The 17,864-nt window shown below is 41.7% G+C and overlaps 2 protein-coding genes across 2 annotated transcripts in view; both read right to left on the reverse strand.

Moving 5' to 3' along the window:
* Positions 1-308: 308 nt before the first annotated feature.
* gnai1 (guanine nucleotide binding protein (G protein), alpha inhibiting activity polypeptide 1) lies at positions 309-16,266 on the reverse strand. Its single transcript, XM_018680917.2, has 9 exons — positions 15,771-16,266; positions 8,889-8,931; positions 7,380-7,521; positions 6,860-7,017; positions 5,018-5,146; positions 3,355-3,484; positions 2,987-3,140; positions 2,158-2,386; positions 309-1,586 (listed from the first exon to the last, which is right to left on the reverse strand). Exons 1-8 carry the CDS (start codon positions 15,886-15,888, stop codon positions 2,196-2,198), a joined length of 1,065 nt encoding a protein of 354 aa, XP_018536433.1. The 5' UTR covers positions 15,889-16,266; the 3' UTR covers positions 309-1,586; positions 2,158-2,195.
* A 1,013-nt stretch (positions 16,267-17,279) lies between these two features.
* sema3c (sema domain, immunoglobulin domain (Ig), short basic domain, secreted, (semaphorin) 3C) overlaps positions 17,280-17,864 on the reverse strand; it is a 58,701-nt gene continuing 58,116 nt past the window's right edge. Inside the window, exon 19 of the transcript XR_007815044.1 lies at positions 17,280-17,844. The gene's annotated coding sequence lies outside the window, so the exon portion shown is untranslated. The remainder of the gene's footprint in view (positions 17,845-17,864) is intronic.

Below are 17,864 nucleotides of genomic sequence, written 5' to 3' on the forward strand. Positions count from 1 at the left end.
CTATTACTGATAAAGGCATCTTTTTGATAAACTATGGTTTAGCTTTTGTGATACATAGAAGAAAACAACTTATGTTAAGCATTTAAGGAAAGAAAATGCTCTCAGGTTATTAACAGACATAAAGGTACAGTCTCATGTATTTATGCATTAGGAGAGCATGTGATGGCGGCATGACATTTAAGGTAAAGATTTAAGATTAAAAAGGGGAGCAGGATTAAATATCTATTATTAATGGTGCAATATCTGAGCTTCCATTAGTGTGAAAATGCTTCATCAATTGATTCATATAAGGACACAGCAACTCCGTATGGTTTGTAAATGGTTTTTATTAGCAAAATAAGAGAGATGAGTCTACAAAGATTCTCCTTCCGTGGAGAACATACACATACATTGACAGTTGTGGCAGTTTCCTTATATGAACAGATCCAGGACCGTATTTATCATCACTCCTCTTGGCAAAGCAGTACTGATCTAATCTAAAATCACAGACCAGGCTTCCCTTGACCATCTTTGTTTCCATCACCTGAATGAAAAGTCTTCATGGATCCCCGAGCAGCACCTCTACTCTTTAAATTATCGCTGGATAGGATCCAAAGATGGTGTCTGAACCTTAAAACATTTCAGACCTCACCCTTACCTTTACAACCATCTTTTCATGTGGTTCAGTTTTTCTCTCTGTAACACCAAAAACTCCAGAAACTCCTCCAAATACATTAAAATACATAGTAAAATGTGCCTACTCCGGTCTTTGTACTTTTACACACTTGAGCGCATTATAAGCTCAGTGCCTTGACTAACCATTTTCTGAATGGTTGGGAAGGATGGATATTTTATACACTGTTTAAAAACCCGAACCCCAGATTCGCACGGTAAATGTAACAATATACATCTCAGTATTGTACAGTGTGATCGGCCAGTGAGGCCATTCATTGTCATGGCAGGTGGGGGGGATGGGGGTGGGGAACTGTGGAGGCTACATGTTGGTCACCATGGAGACCCATGTACCTTTAGACCAGAGGGAATTCTTCCTCCTCCCGATAGCTCAGTGGTGTGCACATTGAAGATAGCAGGGACACTAACATATGAAAACAGTTTACCTCTTTATGTTTAGAACAATTCAGCAGGCAACAGAACAAGCATTAGGACTACAACCGCAGTAAAAGGCATGCGAAGGCACAAGTACCAACAAACTGGACTCAAAGTTTTACCTCTTTTCTTCCCTTTTGGTTGTAGGGAAGGAAGAAAAGAAGCATTTCCGTCAATAGCGAAAGTTTCCTTTTCCAGAGACAGCGGCAGAAGGAACAGCAAAAATGTGATCTCCTCCTCCTTCAACTTAAAAATTAAAAACAACAAAAATAAACAGAGGAAATTAAAAAAAAAAAAAAAAATGTGCGAAAATTTCTGACGCTTTTACATGATACAAACATCCTACACAAATGTTGTAATGCTAGTTCAAAATGTTCCCAAGACAAAAACATAAATAAAACTGTTAAAAGTGGCATATAGTACAGCACTGGTCCGTGACTGATCCTCCCGACTCTTCTCATCTTCCCCACCAAAGATGCACAATAAGCTGGCTCCACTGCCTGAGGAAAGAAGAGGAGAAAGAAACATGAAGGAAGGGGGAAGGGAAAAAAAAGGAGAGATAGGTCGTTTTAAAGAGAGGATCTCCAGAGCTCGACCTTGCCGCTAACATCTAAATGGAGCAGAAAATGTATTTATGCCTCTGATGATAGAAGGCACTGATTTCAGCAATTCAGTGATTAAATTACAGATTTCATTATGTAGGATTACGCTGTATCTTTGTGGTCAACTCCAGCTATGCTCCTCCATAATTCTGAATGCTTAAGCTCTGGAGAGAAACCACGTGAAGCCAATTTGTTGAACACATTTGCAAGAGAAAAAGCTAGATTGCAGGCAGACGTTTAAACCAGGCTCCGATGGTTTCCTCAGCAACCCCACCCCCCGCAGCCTGATGCCACGGTGAACGCACATTCAGTCATAATCCTGACATGTGTCCTCATCCATGACGCAGAGCCACACATGTGCACACACACGTCCGCCGCATGTGAGCCAGCCGAAAGTGCGTGGGCCTCGGTCGAGCTCCAGCAGCCCGGAGAGATTTAAGGAGGCGATGATGAGATGAGGGTTCCTTACCAAGAAAAAGAAATTGTCATCCACGTTGTCATCGCTCCTCAGAAGAGACCACAGTCTTTCAGGTTGTTCTTGATGATGACGTCGGTGACGGCGTCAAAGACAAACTGCACATTCTTGGTGTCTGTGGCGCAGGTGAAGTGGGTGTAAATCTCCTTGGTGTCCTTCCTCTTGTTCAGGTCCTCGAACTGACACTGGATGTAGGCAGCTGCTTCCTCGTACGTGTTGGAGCCTGGAAAAAGACGAGGAGCAGGAAGTGAGGGAGTCAGGAAGTCACAACATAGGAAAAGGCGCTGAAATTGTATTGTATATAATATTTGTATTATTTGAGGACTGGGTGACATGGCTGGGCCTCATCCTGTTAACTGGTTATTCATCAGGGCTGAACAGTTAATGGAACAATCTACCATTTTAGGAAATATACTTGTTCTTTTTCTTGAATAGAGTTAGATGCAGAGATACCACTTTCCTGTCTGTATTGTAGCTACAGCCAGCAGCTAGTTAGCTTAGCATAAACACTGGAAACAGCCAGCCTGGCTCTACCAAAGGTTGTAAAATCTGCCTACCAGCACCTATAAAGCTCGAATTGTATATGTCTCTGTCTGTTTACAAAAACTTAAGTGTGCCAGATTGTGTCTTTGCCAGGAGCAGTGACTTCCTGAAATCTCTGCTGGTTCCTGGCAACCTCACTGTGATGAAAAGATTGTACCAAGTAACTGTTCACACGTAGTATCTATTAAATTTTAAAGATATATGAAACATTCGTCATTAGCTTGGGAGGAAATTTCTGCTGCCTGCTGGAACGTTTTCTGAAAACGGAAACCGATCTCACCAGCATATTCTGGGTAGCAGATGGTAAGAGGACTTTTCTTGATCTTCTCCTCAAACAGGTCCTTCTTGTTGAGGAAGAGGATGATGGAAGTATCCGTGAACCACTTGTTGTTGCAGATGCTGTCAAACAGCTTCATACTCTCGTGCATTCGGTTCTGAGGGAAGAAGGAAGATGACGTCAGACATTGTGCGTCACACTGAAAAGGCCAGTTGTGTGATCGCTGATCCATAAACGTGGAAAAGACCTTGAATGGAACCTATTCTTTAGTTCTACTTCTCTGACCCATCACGATTCAGGTAAACAAAGATTTAGTTCCCGCTGTGCCTGCTATTATCTTTCTTACATGAGTCAGTGACTGAACCACTCACCATCTCCTCATCCTCAGCTAGCACCAGGTCATAGTCGCTGAGGGCCACACAAAAGATGATGGCGGTCACACCCTCAAAGCAATGGATCCACTTCTTCCTCTCAGATCGCTGACCGCCAACATCAAACATTCTGGGAGGGAAAGGAAGAACTAAATATGTAAACATGTTCCTCAGCACACATATATACATACAATACAATACAGGCAGTGTTTATGGAATCCAAAAGCAAAAACAAATGTCCGTGGCTGATCTGGTCCTGCTTGAGTTTTATGTGATAACAGTGAGTGAAAAAGGCGAAAGAAAACAGTAAAGCTTTGTCTATTGTTACACAACACTAATTTTGATAAAATGCTGGTGGTGTGGAGAATATTCATCTGTCCATCTAACGTCTAAACAGAACTGTACAAACAATGATTGTGTAATGGCAGAAGAAAAAAAATATTAAAGAGAAACAGACTTTTAGCTTTTGCATTGTATTTCCTACTTTGCTCAGCCCAGAAGCATGAATGTGGGTTACTTTATTTCAAAAAACTAGCACATTCAAACAGCAAGAGCATTTTGAAATCAGATTCTTATGGAACACTGTGAAATAATCATGCAAAAATGCATGCAAATGTGATGCATAGAGACAACAAAAGCCCCATTTACCTCCTGTAATAGCCCCTATTACTTACTATAAATGTCACAACTGGAAATACTTCTTAGGTTTTTAAGGCACATTGTTAATGAAAATCATAAATATATAACTGACCATAAATATATAACTGACACTCAAAAGCCTGCCAGCCACTACTTAAATACGTTTAATTTTCAAAGATCATGCGAAAGACCGATATAACTGTTTCAAATTAAAAGCCCTCCAGTGGATGGAAACCTTTCGTGTCTTATCAGGGCTTTTATTGTGAAACAGTTGCATGTGGATCAGAATGAACGAATCAAAGGACAATAATATTTTAGATGAGTTGTCCAGAACAACAAAGTGTTGAAAACAGCTTAATCATATCTTTGGATTTATAAAATTAAAGCAGTAAACATGTGCAGTGCAGTTAACTGGCACACACATTATATGGAGTTTATCTTCCTTTGAGTTTATCTTCCTTTGTATGTTCCCCAATCCTGTTCTTGTCGACCAAACCCCTGGCCATTATTGGAGACCAGGTGTTTAACAGACCAGCTGTTTTTATTTAAAGAAATGCAGCACTCATTAAACAGTGATTAACTTTGCTTTTGTGGTAGCTGGTTAGCTTACAGAAGTTCTGTAATGCTTATTAATATACAACAGTGATGATAATGGTGTGTCATTATGACAGTGTAATTGTGTGCGTGTGTGTTTTTAAGGAAAGAATTAACAAGGGATTTCTCTCTTCTGTTTTGTGGTCAGCAGTGTCAATTTCGATGGCAACAGCATCAACTTCTGCTATCATGACATCATTGAGCCTACTGCCCCCACTTCCTGTCTTGTGTTTTTCAGCAGAGGGCCATAACTGAGTCATCACTGATGCGCGCAACACCTTCACAGCCTGTGTCACAACTTAACAGCTGTACACGCACAAAGGGAATTTCTATGGAAGTGAATGAGTCAGTAACAGGAAGGAAACCTAATTAAGCCATCATGTAAATCACTTTGGGTTTTTGCCATTTGTTGCAGTGAAGAAATTCTCACTTGAAGTGCAGGTCCTTGAACGTGAAGTGGGTCTCCACAATGCCCGTGGTTTTGACTCGAGTCCTCAGGACATCCTGCTGAGTTGGGATGTAGGTGGCCTGGGATATCCTGTCCAAATCGTTCAAGTAGCTGAGGGAAGGACACAAAGAGAAAGGACGTGAGGAAGGGATAACAAAAACAGCGGAGAGCAAAATGGAGGAAGAGGAGAAAAGGGAGTGAGAAAGAGCAGGAGGGGAAGCAAACTGTGTCAGAAGTATCAAGGTCAAGTGTGTAACTGCTGGATGAACAAACAACTCCCTGTGCATTCCCAACGATAAATCAGACTGGGTTCCATATTTCAGACTTGACTACACATGTTGTGAAATTAAAGGGATTTTTTTTTTTTTTCATTTTCAGTTGCAACAAAATTCAGTTCTCACTCAGAGTTAGATTTAAAAAAATCTGGACACACAGTGAAGAGACAAGCTACAACCTGTTTGTGTTAAATTTAGACATGACGACACAGTGGCTTAGCGGTTGGAACTGTTGCCTCACAGCAAACAGGTCCTGGGTTTAAATCTGAGCCTTGGTCTTTTCAGTGGGGAGTGTGCATTGTTTTCTCTCTGTCTGGTGGATTCCCTCTGGGTTCCTCTGTGGGTCTAAGGATAAGCAGCTGAGTTGCAGCATGAAAGTGTCAACGTGTTTGTCAGCGTCGGTGTTAGTCCTGTAATGGACCAGCCATCTGTCCAGGGTGCTGTTCCACATTATCCCAGCCAATACCTACTGGGATAGACTCTAGTGTTCTCATGGTCCTGAATGGGAATACAGAGGTATACAGACTGGATGGGGTTTATTCTTTATCCTTTGTAGCATGTTTTTATTTTTATCATGTTTATTTCAGTATCTCTGCTACAGGTACAACATTTATTTCATATTTGTTGTGATAGTATGAGTGCATGCATCTGCTGTGCCCATACAGGATATCACACATAAACCTACACACTCTGGATGTATTATGACCCAGGCTAATACCACAAGGTTACTGCTGATAAATTACAAGGGAGAGAGATTAGTGACCTCTGGTTTCCAGCAAACAAACACAAGCAATCTCCCCTTCATGCAAACAAGCCTTTTGTTTGTCTTCCAAGGTATTAAGTGAAGTAAAGAAAAAAAATACAAGGTTTAACAATGGTGTTTCCTATTCATGAAAAGCCCTTGGACAGCAGGATTAGAGGAACCAATTAGAAAATGGTCAGCGACTGCAGTTCCCTCGGCCTGTAATTGCTAATGTTTGTTCCTCGGCAGCAAAACAAGGCAAATGGCTTTTCTCCCGAAATAAAACTAGGAGCTGCCTTGTGATGATATCATTTGTTTCAGCGCCAAGGGCTCTTGCACAATATATACGATATTCACGCTGGTCAAGAAAATAATGGAACTATTCAGCTGCAGAGGGTTAAGTTTCTCTGTCATTTTCTTTTCAGTTTTTAAGCATGTGGCGAATGTTTCCGTGCTGAGGTATAAGGTCAAAGATTAAACAGTCTTTCCAGCCACTGCTCATCAGGGTTGGTAAAGGAGGGCAAATATTGACAAAGTGAAAGTCCAGACAGATGCTCAGTATTGTTGCTTTCTACTCTCTGAGCATGGCTGAAGCATGAACAACATGTGTCTGGCATCAAGTTTCTGCGTGTTTGCAGTGGAATGGCAGTAATGTGGGTTTCTAGATATCTGATTTGTCGTTAAAAGTTGTTGACATAAATCAGTGTGGAGGACCACTGAGTTTTCTCAGTGGGTGAATCACAATTTTTCAGTGAGCCCTGCAACTGTTAGCTCAGTTGTTTATGTGTGTGCGTTTGTGTGACTCACTATGCCGCCGAGTCGTTGAGCTGATATTCGCGAGAGCGGCTGAAGCAGGCTTGAACACCTCCGTCCTTCCAGAGCCGCTTGATGACGCCGGCCAGCTCCGCCGTCATGAAGCCTTCTTCTGCTGAGCCCGCCAGCACAAACAGCTGCCGTGCATCATCCTGGGAGAGGAGTCCGGGTGGTGTCAGTATCATAAATCAACCATGAAAGTCATTACATAATTAACATTAATCTGCTACCCATGCTCAAATGCCAGTTACAGGGTTTTAAGGTTATTTCAGAGACAGCCAAAACGGCACATTACCTAACCTGATTTTAAAACATTACAATACACTTTACATGACTTACAGGCGACCTGAAATGACCTCTGAAATCATGACTACATTCAAACCCAAGACTACTTTCCCAGGGGCAATTGCTGAGTATTCAATGTTAGTACAGGCTTGTTTTCCAACACCACAAATTCACTTCAGGTTTCTGCTTTAAACCGACCAAATTACATCCCTCTCCCTCTGTCACTCACAGCTCTTGCAGCATCGCCAAAGTCGATCTTGAGGCGCCCCATGGCTCTGATGATGGCGATGATGGACTGGATAGTGTTGCTGTAGACCACAGCCTTGTACTGCTTACATTCCTCTTCTGAGTAGCCTGCCTCATGGATGATCCTGCAGAAAGGGGGGAAAAACTGGTCAGCGGTCGAACCATTTTCCTACGTTGCAAAAATTTGCCTGTTACAGCAACGAATGACGACCGGAGTGTTCCAAACGCTGCCGTCACAGACAGAAAGCACGTCGTTTCACAGAATGATGCCTAACTTTCTTAGAAAATTCTCTCTTAGACTTATTTTTCTCCTCCACTCTTATTCAATATCTCTTTTAATACTCTGACCTTACATGCTCATTGTAACGTCAGCAGAAATGTTGTCAGGCCGCAATAGCCCTGATCTCTACACTCTTCATTTCTGGCTGCTTAAATTATAGTCATCCAGGGAAAAGAAGAAGCTTTTTCTACAGCTTCACTCAGTGTTAGTTTCTCTAGATAAAAGCATCAGCTGAATACATACCATGTAAAATTGTTATATTCAGTTCCCACAATTATTTGACCCTTAAAACAATAATTCTGCAGTTAAGGGAAAAGGCTGGTATTATTCTGTGTTCTGTGTAAAAGACACACAACCAACAAGGTGTTCCGACTTCCCTTCCCTGTCTGGGGCTCTGCTGAACCTGTATATTTTTTTAAAATGTGGCTAGTATTTTCATTATTGTTAATGGCATCAATTCATTGCTGGTACTTGGGTCTTTCCATAGGATCTGTTGATAATCATAAGACTTATTCTTTCAGTATCATGACGCACAGAAAGTGCATTAAACAACTTTGCCCAGCTAACGATATGTAAATCTGTATTATGCTACAACAAGTACGTACTCCAAAGTAAATAATGCCCTTAAATTAGACAGATCTCTCAGTGCACTTGTGCTCCACTCAATACATGACCGTTCATGGTGAGGAAAATAACATTTCTACAAGAGCAGCGTCCAGTGCATCCTTCACAGGTGAAGAGCCAATAGAAGAAGTAATATCACAGCAGAGCAGCTGCTTAAAAATGTAGAAGTGCTGTGCATCTGGCATGTGCATGTCTGCTGATTGATGTGTGTATTCATGAGAGCCGTTTTGAAAAATGTAGTTCATACTGTATGCAGCACACAGACACACACAGTATGTATGTGTAGGCAGAGTATACACTAATGTTTTCTGCTGGGTTGTCTTTATGATCCATTACGGTTGGTACCTGTTTGTACTGCGATTCACAGAGCGTAGCATTACCCAGAGAGTTGCTATAAAAGCATGATTGGTGTTTGACACTGTTTGTGTTGTGGAAAATGAATACTCTTTGAAAATAATATCTAGTGCAGCGCTGTCATACATATCTGATGAGACAAGTCCTTGTTGATACACTGGAAGAAGAAAAAACTTTGTTTTGAGTGTTCAGTGTGTAGAATGATGAGATGCATTAGCAGCAAAATGAACTCACTTCATCTGCTTCACAATTGTACTTTTCCCTGATTCACCAGCACCTGGAAAAGACAGAGAAGAAAAGGTTTATTATTAAACTGTAAATATTCAAGAGGTTAATGTTGTCCTGTAACAAGGAAAGAGTTTTAACCCTTATATCAACAAGCCCACTTTCTTTATCTGCGTTTTTTTTTTTTTTTTTTTTTTTTAAAAAGCACATCCAGTAATTTTACAATGATCTAATGTAATGAGGAACCATGAAAACGACCTTAGAAAAGCCACCTCAACACAGGAGAACTGAGAAACAAGAGTGCACGCGCGTGTGTGTGTGAGAGAGAGGGTTTAAGTTAAAAGGAATCTTTAAACCTCTGCTGTGGCCTCAGCTCAAGACAATTCCAGACTAATATACTGATAAGTCAATACCAGCAAGCTCAGTCAGATGAATGTTTTCTGATCCAGCTTGCTCCATTTAAGTGTGACCGGATCTGACATTATATTAAGCAAACTGCGCATCTGGAATTTTATCAGCACAGGTATCGTCATCGTCATCATCATGCTGTCTCCGTGTGAAGGCTCTTGGCCTTAACATGGCGTGTGGCTCTAATGATAAAACAGATTATTATTGACGGCGCTGTGAAGTGCCGAAAACCACGGTGCCACTTCAGAATGGGAAGGAGCGTGGCGCCGGCAACTGATTAGATTGACTGCTGTGCAAGTTGACCGATGAGACAATACTATGATGAAAAGAGCAGAGGATGGGGGGGTAGGGAAAAGCACAAAGGGAATCAAGACTGTCGGCACGGCTTTTGCTTTGCGGATCTTTCAAACGTCACAGTGCCATGGCAACTGCTCTCTCGTTATATCCAGGACATCTCTAGCGTGAGGCCACAGTCACCTGAGGAGGCTTTGTGGTTGCGAGCGTACGTGTGTGTATGTGTGAGACACGTTGGCTTCCAGCGAGACCATTCTGCATTATGCATTGGCTGCTCTTTTTTCTCTACTGTACTTGATGCCCCGATAACCAGTCACTTGGAAGTGCCCTTTTATTCAAATTTTCCTTTTTCCCCAATCAAAGCCATCTGTGATGTCCTTATAAACCACATTCATCACACTCTTGTGCTCCTAATGGATATTACTATAAACTACATTAGATCTACCACTCAGTGTCCTCATATTACAGCAGCGGATACTTGTTTATGGAGAGGCAATTGGCCGGTTGTCACTGACGTAATGCTCCCCTGCCACTAGGGAAGATTTTCCAAACCACTTGAGAGTAGCTATTCCCAGAGTAAACACCCCCAGCTCTAGAACCAGAATAAAGGGAAGTGAAATCATATCATGAAACCTACCGTTATCTGTTACCTCGTGACACTGCCAGCGCAGACAAGACGGTTCGCTCTTGCATAATAAATCATCCGCCTAATCTAGTTCCACTTTCCTCAATGTTGCAAAAACAAAAAATATGGCAACACTGCATTTTTGACATATGCCACTTGTTGTTGACCCTGCTCTGTGCTGCAAGTTAACAGCTTCTCCTGAGCTTTGTTTAGAAAAGTTTTAACACAAAATGAATAAACAAATATATACTATATGCATCCCACTACATTGTGCACACTACCTGTCTGAATTCCTACAAACTTTCCCTCAGCAATAACCGCATGCTGATAGTACAGCCCTGCCACTTCACCTTCAGTATAATTGGATGAGATTCACCTGAGGACACATTATTTTAATTATGTGTCACCACTCGGGTGCCGGAGCAGCCCGGAGGGGGTGAGGGGGGGTTGACGGTACAGTGGCAGCTCCCTGTGCTCTAAGGCCAAACACTCGGCTGTGTGAATCCCTGTGGGACCTGCAGGCACACACAGACGGCAGATACGTTGCTCGACTGGGCACTGCCGGCACAGTTGCGCCCCTTGGCCTGCCCGAGAGCCATTTTCACAATGCCACAGACACTTTACATTCCGACGCAGAGCGTTTCAATGTGGGACATGTGAAAATCCACTTAGGGCATGAGCTATGAGCTCATGCTGAATTCAGAGCAACCTTCTCAGAAAGGAAACTTTTAGCTAACTTCTAGTAATGTGCATTCTCTGTGGTTTCTTGAGTTTTTCTACTGCTTTGTTTGCAAAAAATAACATGTACTTTTTAACTTATTTAGCAAAGATGCCAGACATTTTCAGATTTTAGCATCTCAAATGTAATCATGTGCTGCTTCTCTTTACTTCATAGAATATCTTTGAGTCAGTTGGACAAAACAAGACATCTGAAAGGACCACCATGGAGTCAAGGTTAGTGAAAATTAGAATTGCAGCCCTATTCACATCAATCAGAAAACTGTCATTTCCCACGCATCAAGTGAACAAAAGTGCTGTTTTATTTCCAAATCTTTATCATTTGCACTGAATTAGAGGTGATTCAGACTTTTGTATGAACTGTTGAGAAATACTTATGTCACAAAGCCAAAATAAATGGTGATGTGTGATGAATCATGACAATTAACATACTGTAATTGCGAAAATGTAGAACCAAGTTGTGTCAGACATTTTTTGCCACTACTGTTGACCGCATGAGTTTAGAGAAATGAAAATTAGCACCAGAACTGCTATGATAATGAGCCTGCTCTCTAATTCTGATCATTCCAATGGTTAAAAGTGGAAAGATATCAGAAATTCACTGCCTAACTCTTCATTATATTCAATATGTGTTTATGTAAGAATCTTGGCCTCCTAACACCAGTGATATCACTAGGGTGTGGCTCTTGCCAAAGCCTCCAGGCCTGAGGAATACAAAACACAAAGTTGTCCTCATTTTGACTCTCTCACATACACACACAGAAAACACAGGGTTACGTGGAACCACAGGCCTGACCTATCGCTCCTCATGCAGAGTCATGTTACACACCCACAGCTTTGATACACCCACCCCAAAACAGCTACACAGTTGAAAACCACTGGAGCAGCTGGTTTCTGTTTCTAGCGGTTGAAACTATTTTAGGAAAATCCAAGCAAACCATTGCAGTGAAAATGGAGGGTTTTTTTTCTTCTTCTTCTTCCTCCACTGAGAACAGAGACGTTTCTATCTACCAACCGCAAACACATCTTTCCTCCTGGAACTCCCTCTGGTTCATCTTTCTCTAAGTACGACTGCAGCGAGGACGAGGAATGTTTTCTAACAATGGCAGTATGGAGACAAATGTGATTAAAATGGCTACCAATGCGGGGACTTCTCCTTTTATAGATTAGCCATATGTTGCTGCTGCTGATTCTCTTCTTCTCTTCTTGTAACATGTCCTTGCATTCCAATGAAAATTAAAGTTTGTAAAAAAAAATCTTTTTCTGGCTCCTTATTAATTGTAGCTCATGCTGGTTTTGGGGTCAAATCAATGGCATGAAGATAAATGAGTGTGGGTCAGGAGGGTTTATGGGGACTGTGTTGCCGGCCCAACACGTCCACTTTTAGGTGAGCAGTCCAAGGACTAAAAGAGGGCGTATGAAGTTTGGCACAATGTGCTAACCACATTAGTGATGCCACATTAGCAGCATGAAGCCTCTCCTCTATCAGTTCTCCACTCTTGTTCAGTCGTACACACCCCTCTTACTCTTTTACACTCCGTCTCCTTCAGTCATTTTTCCTTCATGATTTATTGTTCCTCTCACTCACTATCCAATTCCTCTTTTTTTTTCTCCTTTCCCTCTCCCTCTACGGGGATTTAAGTATGAGTCACTCATGAAGGATGCCAGGATCCTCCGAGCGGTGCTACCCACAAGGGGAAATGACCATGCTAAATCACAGGGATCGATCTGCCAACACGGGGATCGATAGCTAAAAGATTGTTTCCCACACACACTGGCACCGACTGAACTATTCACGAGTGCTTATTGCAAGGGGGGGGGCTCTGTCTCCAAGATGAGTAACACAGTCATTCTGGTTACATAATTTTAAAAACATTAAAGAAAGTACAGTGACAAAAGTAAGACAAAGGCTAAATATTATTAATAAAATCTTCCCACAGTTATACGACATAGAAAGGCTATAGAAAGAGTAATTAGGCTGAGGAGATTGTAATCTATTTTAGCATGTAGATATGAATAGTAGGATAATTGGGTCCAGGAGATGATGGGAATAAAATGAGAGCCAAATAAAGACTAAGAGCTAAATGAGAAATATGTTCGGTTTTTCACAAAAAGATCACATTCCCCTTCTACAGAGCTACCTGGGCCTGCCAGCTGGTTTGGACCTGACAGTGTGCTCAGAGATTCAAATTATTTTTCATGCAAATGAAGGTTTGTGGGGTTTTTTTTTTTTTTTAACGTCAGCTGGGTGATTTCATGGCAGTGATAGGGAGCAAACATAAGCCTGTGATTAACATTTAAGACAGAGCTTGAAAACCAGGTGGTCACCACATGAACCTGCTGCTCACCAATTCACCACAAATACACAAATATCCACACATTTGGAAGGGGTCGTCTCCATAAGATACGCAAAAGATTTCTTCTAGCAGGACGCAACACACCGCTACAGCCATGCCAGCTTTTTACTATCAAGACACAACTTTTTATCAGTGTTGACGGGGTATGTTTGGAGAAGAGTATACTCCAGAATTGCCTGTGAATCAACAACGCTGAAACAGTATCTTTTCAGTGACTGTTTATCTGCAGGGTAAACAACTCAAACTCCCAACCCAGGCCCCGCTCTGCGTCTCTGCAGAGGAGCTTTTTTCATTTTTAATGCTTCAGTCATTAGAAGTGTTCTCATCTTACGGGTCCTCTTTTCCTTTCTCCTGGCGTCTCAGGCCTGTCTGTGTGTCACTTCAGGCAGTAACCTGAAGAGGCCGTGTGTGTGTGTGTGTGTGTGTGTGTATGTGTTACCTGGCTACCACAGTGAATGGATCAAACACAAATGGGCAGGAAGTCGTGCCAAAGCAGCCGCGCATGGGGGGCCACATGACCTGGCGCACAACTATCACGACACAAACACAGACACAAAAAAAACAGCTTTCCTACCAAAAAAACCCAAAAAAACAGAAGGGGTAAACCAATGTTACATGGCCTGTGTCAGTCGGAGCCACAGCTGATGAAAACTCATATTCCACCCTACAGCAACATAGCAGAAACCTGAGCCAACTTGCTCGCTTTCGATCTGCAAGCCCCATCTGGCCTCCAAGCACCTGAGGAATGTAGTCTACCTTTAACATGAAAATATGTACACTCTTGTTCAAACAAAACATTTGTAACAACTTTTGTCCCAAGTAATGTAAAGATTGTGTCATTCTAATCAACACCAATAAGAATAGTAGCAAATGTGTGTATGAGTTGTGCAAAAAAAAAAACAAAAAAAAAAAAAAAAAAACATGAAGAAATCTTGCTCTGGCTCACAAATCTGTCCACAAAAGCTGCTAACAACTCTTATTCTGTGCCTTCTGTCAGGTGTTTGCCTGCTACTGATATTGACTTCAGACTTTGTGTCCTGGTAACCCACATACCATGTGTGTGCATGTCAACATTTCCCAAAGCTAGCCACCTAAGGGGTCGATGGAAAAGTTTTTCACCTACGCTCTCTATTTACATGGATAACAGTGTTTCTCCACATGTAAGTAATGCCATTAATTTACACATGGCTGGCTTTTAAAAGCACACAATTCATGTAATTGTGCATATGGGGTTGTCAGAAGGAGCAAGGGAGTTGATGAAACACATGAATGAATGCAAGAAATTCCAATAATGAAATAAAAAGAGACCTCAATGGGTGCACTATACTATTCATAATACACCCTCAAGGCAGATTCTATAGGGATATACAGTAACAATTCACCAAAATAAGAGCTTATGGCTGTTGGATTAGTACTCAAACACAAAGAGGACTTGAAAATAGTGCGGGTGCACAGAGGTCAGTTGAAATTGTCCTTTGCTGAGACTAATGAGAGAGTCATGAGACAGATATCTCTACATCAGCATGTAATGTCATACAACTGCTGGGTTATTTAAGTCGATCAGTTGCAATTTAGCTTACACAGCTGCTATTTTCTGCTCATCTTTGTGTGGCTGCTAACTAAATCAAACCATATTTTTGCCACTTCATTACTGTAATTTCCTGCATTTCTTGCGCAAGATGTTTGCCCTTTTCACACAGCATCTCTTTATGTATCTTACTGTTGAACTGGAGGTGAGAACAAGGCAAGGCAACAAGCACAGAAAAGTGTAGGTAATACTACAGGAGGGGGAAAAAAAGAAATCTCTTCAGCCTGCTGGGAAGCTTAACTTTGAATTTCAAAATAGGGGCTGAATCTTTAAATAACCTGAAATGACTGGACTCAACAAAGTTTTCAGTCAGGCCTGGGCCCCTAATGAGGCATAGGCCTATTTTCACTGCACTGCACAGGGCCAGACGAGAGGAAATGTGCCATTGTTAGAAGGATTTAGTCAATACAAATGCTCTACAGAGACGGCTCAATGGATCTAATGCCAACAGCAGGGGGGGAAAAAAAAAGAAAAACTTGACATGTATTTAATTCCAAACACAAAATTTGAACTACAAGGATTAAAACCCGCGATTAAAACACTCACTGGTGTTTATGTTGGTAATATTTCGGCACTTTTTTCCCCCCTTTTTTGAAATAACATGTTGAATTTAGTGACAGAGTTGACAGCTGACGGTTAACTGAAGCTAGCAAGGTGTGAGTGTGCTAGCGATGCGGAATTGAAACTCTGTAACACCTCGCAACTGACACCACCTAACACTGACCAATAAGCGAATAAATTAGCCAACATTAATGTTTTTCACGGTGGGGTAGCCCCTAAAAATCCTTTTAGCTGATACAGCTCATGGGCGAACACAAGGTGAAGTTCGTCCACCGACCGAGCCCTCACCACCAACACCCCATCTTCTCCTCCTTCCTTACCGAGCAGCAGCAGCTTGACCTCCCTGGCCGCCTTCTCCCCGTCGTCCCGCAGATTCCTGTCGATCATTTTACTGCGCTCCACTGCCGCCTTGTCCTCTGTGCTCAGTGTGCATCCCATCTTCGACTGTGTCCTTCAGACCCAGATGGTGTAAAAAAAAAAACGTCTACAATACCATATATACCCACATTAAATGGTTAAAACTGCCTTCACCCCGCACACACGCCCTTTTTTAAATGACAGGCAGTCGGTCTCGTCAGGAGGAAAAAGGGGAAGCGATTCGACTTTTCACCCACAAAAAAAGTGTGGCGTTTGTTAAGCCCGCTGAAATATTTTCGAGTTTTAAAAAAATCCTTGTTGCATCCGAGGGAGAGCTATTTTGATAGCGAAGCAATTCCTTGGTGATGTCTCTCCCACCCGTTCGCCTCCATTCGTTGCGGCGGCGACTGCTAGTAATGTACGAGCAGCTACGACTGGAGAGAGCTGCGCCGTGTTCCGCAAGCGACGACAACTATCATACTTCCTGTCAGGTTCTTCACAATAAAAGTCTCACTTCCACAAATTTAGTACTAGGAAAACTGACAACTGTAAGCGTCCTCTGCAAAAGAAAGTTTTAGGGACTTGAGGAAAAAATGTTGGAAAGTGAGGATAGTTGCAAAAATAATTCCATGAATAGTCTGTGTAAACATATGAAAGCTAGATTAAATAATTTGGTGTGACCACCCTTTGCTCCATCCTATGTACTTGGTAGTTAAGTTGCACTAAGCATCATAGAGAACAGTTTTTGTGCCACAGTTTTTCATTCATGTCATTTACCTCTGTCTCCTCACATAATCCCAGACCCACCCTTCCACCCCACCAACATTGCTACTATGTGTTGCAAGAGTCCTTTTCTTGTTGTTGCTGAGGATAGTTCTTTATATGACTGGCTGTGTGCTTGGGCTCATTGTGATGGTGCAGAATGAATTTGGGATTGATCAGCCGTCTACCTGATGGTACTGCACGATGGATAACAATCTAAACATCTAAAGTGCCTAAACACTCGCAGACCTGCAGTTAAACAACACACTAACATTAAAATCATATCCAAGCTCTCTCTTCCTTCATTTTCTGCCACCTGTCCACTGTCCACTATTATATAAACATATTTGACAGCGTTGGGCAAACACCCCAAATTACAGAATGAATTGAGACTGTATCAAAATCCCACTCTAAGCCTTATTTATGAATCAAAGATGAAGGAACAATATGCTGTGTACATTAAACTTAAACATATCTCACCCATAAGTGCTTTGCATTTACAACCAAAGATGAATTATCACAGTGTTTGCAGTGGGTGACAGGTTTTAAAACCCTCCACAAATTTGTGTAGTTTCATTGGTTCTAACGCCTTTATTTTGAAGGTAGACGCCCAAACCGGAAATGTGTTGATAGCGGAAAGCATTTCAAACCTGCACACCCACAGCTTTACTCATTGCCCCCCCAAGTAACAGCTAATTTTTCACACTACAGGCTGTATCATGAGGCTTTTATTTTGATATACAATAAACTTAACATTCATATACCTCGTGAGAATCAATAACATCAATAATTTAAATAAAATCCTTAAACCGATATGTTAAAATACAAGATATATATTCACAGTATGATACACACATCATGTTAACTACATTACTTGTGTTTTATACTACGACTGTGTACCCAAACTTACAGTCATATGTGGTTGTCATGGAAGCGAAACATCTCACTATGGCAGGGTACATGGCCATTGTTTGTAGTTTAAATAATTTAGCCTGTCAGACAAAGTCAAGTGTCTGTCTTCAAAGACAACAGTCTGAAGGCAGGTGGTGTCCCCTTCAAAAAAAATTTCCACACAGATCCCCTGTGGTGTAAATATTATCTCATTATCTCCTTGCCTTTCCATGTGATTTTCATTTCAAATGTGGCTTTTTGGGATTACATGCAAATTTGTGGTGTTGACCTTTCCATTCTGGTCCTGTGCTGGCTGGAGGTTTCGCTCTTTATCACCGAGGCCTTCTCAAGGTTTGAGATAACAAAAGACAGAGAGTGTATCCCCTATAGGCAAAAAAAGGTTA

The sequence above is a fragment of the Lates calcarifer genome, linkage group LG18, assembly GCF_001640805.2.
Source record: "Lates calcarifer isolate ASB-BC8 linkage group LG18, TLL_Latcal_v3, whole genome shotgun sequence".
NCBI lineage: Eukaryota > Metazoa > Chordata > Actinopteri > Centropomidae > Lates > Lates calcarifer.